The sequence below is a fragment of the Bison bison genome, unplaced genomic scaffold (genome assembly GCF_000754665.1).
Source record: "Bison bison bison isolate TAMUID 2011002044 unplaced genomic scaffold, Bison_UMD1.0 scf7180017864289, whole genome shotgun sequence".
NCBI classification, from domain to species: Eukaryota; Metazoa; Chordata; class Mammalia; order Artiodactyla; family Bovidae; genus Bison; species Bison bison.
This window is the reverse complement of record NW_011494861.1, coordinates 11,220,716-11,231,584: the sequence shown is the minus strand read 5'-3', so window position 1 is coordinate 11,231,584 and position 10,869 is coordinate 11,220,716. Positions and strand designations below refer to the sequence as shown.

Here is a 10,869-nt window from a genome sequence, read left to right as displayed (position 1 = left end):
CCCCCGCCGCCGGGGGTGGGGGGGTAGGGGGCTGCGGCCCGGCTGGTCGGCCCCCAGCCACTATGGCAAGAGGCTGCCTTTAGTGGAGGGGCTGCAGGGCGGCTGCCAGCTAGATCACTCCAGAGCCATCCGAGCCCAGAAAGGCCAAAGAATCCCCCGTTGCGGGGGTCAGGGCCAGCCTCAGCTTCAGCTGTCCTTAGGGGTCGACCTGGAAGGTCAGAGGCCTGATCTGGCTGCCCCATGATGCTGGGGGTTGGGGAGGGGGCCCTGGGCCAACCTGTCATCTGCAGCCCAGGGACAGCACTGCCTACGCAGGACCACTCCCCCCGCCCAACTCCCTGCCCAGCTTCCTGCAAGGACTTAAGGTTTTCCACTGCTGCAGAAATCAGGAGGGCTCACCAGACAGTGGTCCCAGCTCCTGGGGCAGGGGCTTATGAACAGGAAGCCCTCTGGATGGTGCCAGGGAACACCCCCGTGACCCACATGCCTGGGACTGCTGTCCAAGGGCCCTGACTGAGGGGCCAGGCAACTCAGGATGAAGCCAAGATGACCATCAACATCTATTTATTGGACAATGGCAGGTTCTTTCCCAAAAAGTACAGCCTGTTGCTTTATTCAGGGATTTGTACATTCCAGCCAGTTAGGGGAGCCGGGAAACGGATGCTCAGTGAGAAGCGGATGTCTTGGAGGTCATGTGCTATCAACTTTTTTTTTTTTCAGTTAAAGAAAAACTATAATCGAGATCCCACTCCTACGTGAAAGTGAGATGGGAAAAACTTGATTGTTTGTGATCTGGCATGTATGTATCTTCTCATTTCATATGTACAGTTTATTGGGTACTGCTACCGTCCACCGGCAGAATACCTACAGGTAAAAACAAATATCAGGGAGGAAAAAGTATTAACAAAAGGAAGTTCAAAAAGATGGCTTCAGGCAGGTGGCCGCCGGGCGCCAGGCGGGCTCAGTAGAAGCAGACAGTGTGCAGGAAGGTCCTGCCGCTCTTCTCCTCGAACTCCTGCAGCAGCTCGTCGATCTCGTTCTCCATGTCCTCCGTGTGCTGGATCTGGAGTGGACAAGAGACCCACCTTGAGCTGCTGCCCTGTGAGGGGAACCCACCAGGGACAGGGACACAGAGCAGCAGCAGCCAGAGGCCAGCCTCAGAGCTCAGGTGAACACGCACTTTAGACACTCGCTGCTGTGCTGTCCCCACAAATGGCAGACCCAACCTGCCCATGTCTCCCCGCAAGGAAGCCCAAAGGCCATCCTGTGCACAGCAGGGTGTTGGGCAGCACGCTGTGCACCCCCTGCCAGCTGCCACTAGTGTCTCCCAGCTGAGGCCCACTGTGCGTGCAGACGTGGTGAGATGGCCCCTGGTGGAGAACCACTGCCTGAGGAGGCGGCGGCGTGACCAGGGGCAGCCCTCGGGTGGCCTGGGGCTGGCCTAAGGCCGAGGCAGCTTGGTGCCCTAGTCTCGGCCTGTAAGCACTACCTCTCCTCTGCAAGCTCTCACAAGCATGACCCAGGTGGGTGTCACGTGTGCTATTTCTAGGATGCGTCATCCCCTTCAGCCCTTTCTCTTGCATGATGGCCAGATCATAAGTGCAACGGCTGGAGCTTCAGCAGCCACCCTGGACTGTGTGACACACTGGAAACAGAAGTTGCGCTGGGCACAGTAACAAGAGAGCAGGGGCCTGGGCCCCTCACACAGCAAACACATTCACACCTGCCTGTCTCTATATTTCTTGGTTAAGCCACTTGTTTTCCTCATTTTCCAATCACTCAGTTAGTTGGCCTAAATGCAGAAACCGCGGGTGAAGGTATGACAAAGCATAGCAGTTTCTCCTTGGATGGGTTCTTTTGCACCACTAAGAGGAAATGTCTGGCTCTGAGCACAGATACACAGCAGGCGTGAAAGAACCTGAGGTTTCCTGCACAAGGGAGGATGTCCACGGCCACTTGCGGAGGGCCAGATGTCTGGAACGATAAGCCCAGAGGATGAAGAGGACCAGCACCCTTTAACACCATCTCTGGGGCTCCCAAGCTTCAGTAGGTGTTGGAGTCCTGGCAGGAGGCCTGTGTCCATGGAACCAGCACGGGGTACGGTGCTCTCCACTGCGACTGATCAGTCTAAAATACTCAGAGGGGGATTCTCTAGCCAGAACCAATTTGCTGACCCTCATACTTGTGGGCACCTCCGCAGTTCTGGGTTGTAACCTTTGGAAATAATCTGAACATGAACTGAGTGGCTGGTCAGTTTTCTGCTGAAGCCCTGGTGTGCAGGAGGCGGCCCAGGCAGGCTGATACTCACACACTGGCAGAGCTCGCAGATGAGGAATGCCCCCAGCGTGGCCTCCTCATGGTTGTCCTGGATGTCCACGTTGATCACGTGCACGGGCTGGCAGGTCTCCTGCTCCCTGGAATTCAGATCTGACCGTGACAGAAAGACGGAAGTCAGAGGCCTCAGAATCAGAGCACAGGAGGGTCTGTGATACCCAACTGCCCTGGCCTCTGGGGACTACAATTAAGGACCGACATCAGGCATCTAAGCAGGCTGCACACTCCCTGCCACCCCGGAGCCTCATGCCGAACACAGCTGTGCTGGGAGGAAAGCTTGTGCTCAAGTGGGACCCCTAGCAGCTTGATCACACTTACAAACACCAACCAGCCTACGGTGCAGGGGGCAGTAACAATGCCCTCACTCGCAAAGGACCAGGCCCCAGTTCCTCTGCACCATGCATGCTCTTTCCGTGCCAAAAAGACCCTTAACACACATGATGCTGCCACAACCAGGGGTGGTTTTGCCCTGATGAACGCAATTACCCAGAAGGCCACCATCTCCTGCCCCCATCCCCCTCCCAGGACCCACAAAGGTCAAGGGTCCTTTGTCCACCTCTCTGTGGCCTCACCCAACTTCCCCTGCTCACAGGAGCCCACAGACACACTGACTCTTTAGGACCCCATGGACTGTAGTCCGCCGGGCTCCTTCATCCATGGGATTCTCCAGGCAAGAGTACTGGAGTGGGTTGCCATGCCCTCCTCTAGGGACAGACACACCAGGAATCCTTAATCAGCCCTGGGCCAGGACCAGGGACCGCCCACAGGAGCTGGGCTGCCTCAGAAGCACTGGATACACAGCAGGGTGGAGGGCATGGCCTTGGTTAGCTCCACAGTGCAGGGTCTGGCCCTGGGGCTGGCTCACCTTCCACCACCTGGTCGTACACTCGCTCTTCACAGGTGAGGATCAGGTCAAACAGGTCTTTGCAGTTCTGGAACCTTTCTGGCCGGGGCTTGATCCTCTTATTTCTGTCCAGCATGTGTAAAATGCCATTCTGCGTATAGCTGAGTACTCGAATTAAGGAACTTTCAATAAAGACCCTTGTCATTAAGTGCAGCAGCCCCACACCCCAGCCAGCTAGCTCAGCACCCCAGGCAGGGCCACCTCCTCAGCAGGAGCATCAGGGTGGTGCAGGTGTGGGGTGGGGATCGGAGGTTGGCGCACAGAATGTGCTACAGTCCCCGCAGAAGACAAGTCAGATGGGGATGAGCGCCCCCAGCTTAGTGTCTGGACACACGCCCCTCAGCCTACCAGGCTGCCTTTAGACTCACACCTTTCCAGGAAGCAGAGCAAGTGTCTACAGCCTTCTCTTCTGTGTCCCCCAGATCATGGATCGAACCCCTGCCCCCTGCAGTGGAAGTGAGTAAGTCAAGTCCCTAATGGCTGCTTTTGTCCTACAGCTTCTTGGCCAACGCCTGCAATGAACCGCAGCCCTTCGGCAAAGACTGAGCTCACATGGATACCCAAGTCTGGCTCAGTCACCGCAGTGAGGAGATCCAGAAACCCATCCAAGAAAGGACACGTCAGTGGCAAGGGTGTCCAGGAGGGAGAAGCCTTGGGTTAACTGAGGGCAGAGTCAAAGAGGCCCAGGCCCGGGTCCGTTGCAGATTGGATGGGACACATGGGTCCCACAGTCAGGGTCTGTGCCAAGTAGGTGGCCCCAAGCTGGAGATGCCTCCCCAGGGATCCACACACGGCCCCACCCAAAGGCCGATGGCTGTGTCCCTGGCCCCACGGGAGGGCTCACCACTCCAAAGATGGGGCCTGTAGTCTCTAAAGGTCATTCCGGATAGTGTGGGACAAGCATGTCCCCCACTCTACTCAGGGACACAGATTAGTTGATTTAGGAACTCTGAGTGGTACATTTACTGTCTTTCCCAGATTTTAAATTAAGATAGTTTATTTAAACAAGCTCATATTACTCAAAACACATTTCCTACCATCCTGGATGGTGAAAATGGCTTTTAACATCAATTTAGAGTTTTTACTTGAAAAGATACCTGTTAGCAGGCAGGGGGGGAATGTTTTTGGCTCTGGCCATTTTCTAGAAGAGTGTAATGACTGTGGCACCACACTCTGGCCTGCGTCCCTGGCTGCCTGCTGTAGTTGTGCTGCCACACCAAGGTTGGCCTTCCCAGAACCCAGTCTTTTGGATGCCTGGCACCCATGTCCAGGGAACATGGGCCAGCCTGGCATCCATGTCCTGTGGAACATGGGCCAGGGAGGCCCTACATGGGTCAGGCTGGTGGAGGAGGCACCTATATCCCCACGCTGGCTGAGACTTGCTGCCAGACAGCCCAGCTTCAGGGTACACCGAGACTCACAGTGACAGCCACAAGAAGGCCACCAGGCACTCAGGAAGCTGCGCATCAGGGTTCCCAGCAGCCCTGCAAAGCCCCTCCTCCTTTCCTTGACCCTCAGGTATTCACAGAGATGACCCAACAGATGAAATTCAGGTGATGTAACTAAGAAAGGGCTGAGTTGAGAGATCAAACCCGCTCCCTGGTCAGTGCAACAGGAGAGGGGTAATGGTGGCCTCTGGGGATATTCTCCAGCAAATATCTGAGAAGCAGGGTCCAGGCCGTGCTTGGCAGGACCAAGGCCAGCATATGCTCAAAGCCCTTGAGGGTGAAGCTGCAAACCACCGGATTCACAGGGACCCAACTGAACTCCTGCTTCATACCTTGGGGGACAGGAAAAGTAGGGGACAGGACAGGGAGAGTCATCTGCCACCAAGATGAAGAGTTTATTAGGGTCTGGCTTCTGAGGGAAGGCCCACCCATCTGGGGTCCGACCAGGAGGGAAGGACATGTTAGGCCCCTTGGACTACCCCCATGGATCCTCAGGTGGCCAGTGGTGACCCTGGGCCCAGGTGCAATGATGAGCCTGGCTGAGCACAGTAGGTCAAGGGCCAGGTGACCCGCCACAGCAGGGAGCCTCCTTGAGGGAGGGAAGCTGGCTGGGGCCACCCCTGGAGCCCAGACACTTGTCAGAAACTAACCCCTTGATGAGTGTGGAAAGTGAAAGTGAAAGTTGCTCAATTGTGTCCGACTCTTTGTGACCTCTTCTCTAGGCCAGAATACTGGAGTGGGTAGACTTTCCCTTCTCCAGGGGATCTTCCCAATCCAGGGATCGAACACAGGTCTCCCACATTACAGGTGGATTTTTTACCAACTGAGATATGAGGGAAGTCCAAGCAGGCTCAAAAGTCCAATCCAGGTGAACGGAGGTCCTGGTGGGTGCAGGCAGAGAATGCAGCATCCAGGCTCCTACCCCCTCTCCAGCTCCAGTCCTGAGGTGGCGGCCATGCATCCCCAGCCCCTTGGCCTGCAGACAGTGCATCCCAACTACTCTCACCTGGGGCTGGTGAAGGATGGCTGGGGCGCCTCCCCTGCTGTGTGACTGGCAGCATCTCGGGGCAGTGGGGCGGGGAGGTCCTGGGGAAGACAGGAGGGTCTGCCTCCTGCCAAGTGAAGCACAGAGGGTGGTTCTGAGACACTCGGGCGTCTCAGCCATTGAAAGACACACACCCTACTGTCAGAGGAGATGTGCTCTTCAGCAGCTTCTCCATGAGCAACCATGGGTCACTGAAGCAACCCACGGGAGAGCGCCTGGTTCAGGATGGGGTCCTCAGGGACTGTCCTGACAGTGCAATAGAACACAGCAGGTACAGGGTGGCTCACCTCCAAAGTTCCAGAGCAAAAGGCAGGCACACCAATGAGCTGGAGACACACCCGTGGGCACCATGGGCTGGCCTGAAGGCCGCCTGCTAGGGGAGCTGCACCTGCTCATGACTGGAACACCCAAGGGCCTCCGGCCTGTTCTAGGTCAAGGTAGCTTTTCAGAGTGAGGTTTGGCCCTTACACAGGTGTCCTTGGCTCACAAACAGGTTCAGTTGAACATGTGCCTCAACAGCGATTCTCAGAGAAACGGGCCTCAACAATTCACCTGGCAACCATGACAGACGGGCACCCACGGGCAGGGCCTTACTGAGCCCTCAGCAGTGAGGCAGCCGACCCTGTGGAGTGCAAGCACGTGGCTGCTCCTGCCTCCCCAGGAGCAGGTGGGGGTCGACTCAGCTGTACAGAGGTGCCCATCAGACGAGGGCCCAGGAGGGTGAGCCGAAGGGGCTGGGTAGACACAGAGCAGGGCCCTGGCACACAGCCCAGGCCGGGAGCCTGGGGTCCAAGCAGAGATGTACCCGTGAAGGCAGATAGCTGAGGGCGGAGGGGGCAGATAAGCCAAAGTGGAAAAGTGTTAGCTGTTCAGCTGTGTCCAACTCTTTGTGACCCCATGGACTGTAGCCCACCAGACTCCGCAGTCCATGGAACTCTCCAAGCCAGATGCGCAAGTCAGACAAAGGGATTCCAGGGAGGGCAGACACACCGGAAGAACCGGGGTCAGATGCTCCCCTGAAGGGTATGGGTTTAACAGTGGAGCCCAGACCCCATGTCCCCACTCAGCCCAGAGGCCCACCAGGGTCTGGCTTCCCTGGGGACAGAAACACTTCCCAGAAGGTGAGACAGCTCAGTCTGGATTCCTGCAAATATTGCCCAGTACACGAGATGGAGACAAACCCAGGAAAAGCGGAGCTCAGAACACTGAGAAGAGAAGCAGGGTCTCTGGGAAGAGACAGAACCCTGAGAAGGAGGGAGCAGAGCCAGGGCGGTGCAGCTCCACACCTGTTGGAAAGAGGCTTCAGGACAATATTGTCCACCACCACCCATGTTCACTCTCCACAAGCAGGCTCTGGAGCCCAGCTCTGACCACGCACTGGGGACTCTCGGATCGGGCAGGCGTGGTGACTCAGGCAGGCCCTAGTCTACCATGACAGGAGCTTCACCAAGAAAGGATGTCTCGGTCTAACCACCATGGGAGTTTTGCCAAGAGAGGATACCCTTGTCCAAGCTGCGCCCCGGACACTGACCCGTCAGAACCCGAGGACATCCTGGCCCACCTACGTCAGGACCTCTGCACCTGCACACCATGAGGCCAAGCCTGTCATTTCCTGTTTCAGGGCTGAGCTTGGGATGTAAACCTGGATCCTTTGGCTGGGCTTGCCAGGTGGGCTGCGCCCGCAGAGGACACTCTGCTCAGGCATCCTCCTACCTGACTCGAGTTCCAGTTCTGAGCTCATTCCAACAGGAATGGAAGCTGCAAAACCCCTCATGCAGGGGCCCAATGCTTCTGGGGAAGGTACTCGAAGGCAGGGACCAGCCCCCAGCTGCGAAGCTCAGGCACTCGCTGCCCCGGACAGGTGACAACTGGCTGGCCACACCCTGGGCAAGAGCTGAGGCTTCTGCAAACCCTGCTGGGCCAAGCATAGCACCAAGGTCAGCAGGACCTTGCACCCCTGGAAGCCCACAGTAACCTCCCAACTCCAAGTCCAGCTGTCTGGAGCCCTGGTCAGCTGCCCTGCTCTTTTCTCTGCTGATTCAAGAGGGTCAAGATTACCCTCAGACCCCTTCCAGTCCTGAGGGAGGCAGCTAGGAGCCCCCTCCCTGCGCATGAAGCCTCCAGGCACGGAGGGATGGGCAGCTCAGTAGGGAAATGGGCCTCCATCTGGGAACAATTCAATCACTTCACTCAAATTTTAGCCTCATAACATAGCGACAACCTTGCCACCTTCACTTTGGATGAGCGCCGAGGCTGCACAGGGCCAACCCTTGCCCATGGCTTCCCCATGCCACTTACAATCTGCTGTCACAACAACCCCAGGGTTTTGTGTCAAAGCCACTGGCCTGGTAAGGCCCTGTAAAAAAGCACAAACCCAAGAAGCACAGGTGCTGGCCACCAGAGGGCAGGCTGGGCCCAACCTTGTCTCCACGGGACCATTTGTGACAACCACATGCTTGTTAAACAGCCACGTCCCCAGATAGAAGACTTCAGATCACAATGGGTGTCTCAAACCCACGTGCTGCAAACAGGACACCCCGGAGGACAGCACAGGGCAACACGGGAAGTGTAACTGTGCCATTACACCTGTGTCACACGTATTATGTACAGAAAGGATAAAAATCAGAAAAGCACACCTCTTGGACAGAGAGAGTGCTCCCAACAGCTGAAGGCTGCAGGGACCAGAGGGGACCACCCAAGGGGACTGGGCCTGGGCTGGCGGGGCTACAGGCAGCCGGGAAAGGGCAGGATAGACAGAAGCAGAGACCCGGCCACAACTCCCCAAACTGCAACTTGGCAGCACAGCTGCTGTGGTTGGGCCAAAGTCAGTAAAGAATGGACTGGAAACCAGCAAATACATTTCATTTGTAATCGTGTCCTACACGTAACCAGCTGCACCACACTATTCACAGGCCTGGGCTCCAGGGCACGGTTGTCCCCATCCCCTGCACACAGAGACACACACACACACACACCTGGAACTTGGCCTGGGCTCACAGGTGGGGGTCTGATCAACCAGCACTGCCCCCAGCGCTCCCTGGATGGGCACAGCATGAGGGGCTCCACGCACCTGGCCACCTCCACATGGATCCTGGCGGGGTGAGAAACCACCGTCTCTCTTCTTCAAAGGAAACATTGCCACCCGCCCACCTCCACTCTCAAATGGTGTTAAAAACAAAACTGGGCCACCAGAACACAAACTGCGACCCTCAGTGTAACCGGAAGGATCCATGAGGTCAAAGGTCAGGGCCTCATTCTCAAGTCAGCCTGAAAGGAGCAGGTGACAAGCATATCATTAAACCAGAGTTGGTATCAGTAGACTTTTAAATAAGGTCAACTGCTATCCAAATCAGGTAAAAGACTACATTCATTTGAGAAAAAGCTCAAGAAAATAGAACTTTTAAAAAATAAATTGGCTGGATAAATAAAAACACAATGGGGAATGTATCTTTAGTCTTAAGTGTTTTGTTTTAAATAGACACATACCTGTCCCCAGCTGTCTGTGTGCAACATCATAGGAATGTTAAACTCGAAACAAAAGTAAAAGCTTCAGTCCTAGGTTGGAGCATTTTAGTAATAACTAACTTATTTTTTAAAACTTTTTGAGAAAAAAATCCTCAAATGATAAATTAACTCTACAAACATCAAATCACTTCTATGCAGAATGGTTCGAAAACAGAAGAGACCCCAAGCATTGTACAGTGGGCAGGGGCGGGGGCATGTGGTGACACTCCGGGAGCCTCTCTTCTGCCCATCCACCACCGCCCACCCTCCCAGCAGTGCCAGGCAGATCTGCCCCAAACACTTTGAGTTCCAGGAGAAATAAAATGACCCCCTCCCTCACTGAAATTCCAGTTACTGTTTGAAGCAGAAACAGCCCCAAGCCCAGGGTGGCCCCTGACCCAGACGTCCCCAACTGAGCCCACTCAGAGAGGGTTGAGCTTGGCCCTCGAGACAATGCAATCGGCATGAGAAAATTAACTGTCTGGATAAGAAGACGGTTGGGGGCTGGTCCCAGACGCCAGTGATCACTGCAAACCGACCCCTGCCCAACAGGGCTCCCCTTGGGGACCTGTGGGAGCAGCCAGGGTCTGGAGGTGTCTGGGAAACACCGCAGCCAAGGGAAGAGCTGTGAGCCCCAAGGGCAGGACAGAAGCTGAGAGGAGGCTACGGGAGGAGAGGCGCTGCCCAGTGTCCCCTGGTACCTACAGGACCCTAACCCAAAGGCGGCCCAGCAGAGCCTGTCCCAACAGGTTTCCCGCTCTTTTTTTCTGGGGGTCACGGTGACAGCACATGTCCTGACAGGGTAGCTATGCCCCTGAACATGAGCCAGGGAGATACAGGTTCCATGCCAGGGAAAGGCCCTCCCCAAGAGCACCTGTGACACCCCTCGACCTCCACCCGCTACCAGAGTGGACACGTGCTCCAAAGATACCCTGGACAGGTCCCTCACTTGAGAGGATGGCGCTGGGAAGGTGCAGGTTCACCTGTGGACAGGGAATGTGGGGCCGGTGAGGGGAGCACCTGCTGGCAACACAGCTCTGGCCTGAGACCTCACGCGTGCTCTCTCCTCCAGTCCACATCACCTTGAGAAGGGGTCAGTTCTGGAGTGGACATAGCTACACCAGCATCCCAGCTCAGGGATTCATCAGCAGACTCTGCCCCCACCAAGGTCAGAGGAAGCCATGTCCACTGTGTCCACACAGTGCTGGGGCCTAGACCCACACCCACCCTCAGCATGCCCATCCAGCCCTCTCCTCCTGCTCCTTGCAGCCAGGCCCAGGCCCAGCCCCAGGGTGGAGGGTAGAACACACTGCTGATGCCTACCCAGCCCCCACCTCATACCCGTCATAGCTCACCAGGATTCCCAGCCAGCTAGCCCTCCAACGCTGGTCACAGGTTACCTGGAGTTCAGACTCCAGATGCAAATGCCACTGGGAGGGGACCAGAGGCTGACTGCACCCCCTCCCCCCAGAGAGCCCTGATCACCCTCACCTGCTGTGGATGCAGGAAGCACCCTTTCCCCATGGCACCCAGTCCATCTCTTCACAGAAAAGCGCTGAGCAGCAGCACGAGGGTCTCCCTTGGGCCTCGGGGCTGGGGCAGCAGAGCCAGGCTGCAGCTCCTGTGGCTGAGTC

General features: G+C 56.4%; 1 protein-coding gene across 1 annotated transcript in view; it reads right to left on the bottom strand.

Annotated features, from left to right (window-relative positions):
* Positions 1-547: 547 nt before the first annotated feature.
* SSU72 (SSU72 RNA polymerase II CTD phosphatase homolog (S. cerevisiae)) overlaps positions 548-10,869 on the bottom strand; it is a 24,859-nt gene continuing 14,537 nt past the window's right edge. Inside the window, exons 3-5 of the mRNA XM_010849998.1 lie at positions 3,200-3,339; positions 2,309-2,427; positions 548-1,063 (exon numbers count right to left, since the gene is read on the bottom strand). Of these exons, the coding sequence (XP_010848300.1) occupies positions 962-1,063; positions 2,309-2,427; positions 3,200-3,339 (361 nt within the window). The 3' untranslated portion in view covers positions 548-961. The remainder of the gene's footprint in view (positions 1,064-2,308; positions 2,428-3,199; positions 3,340-10,869) is intronic.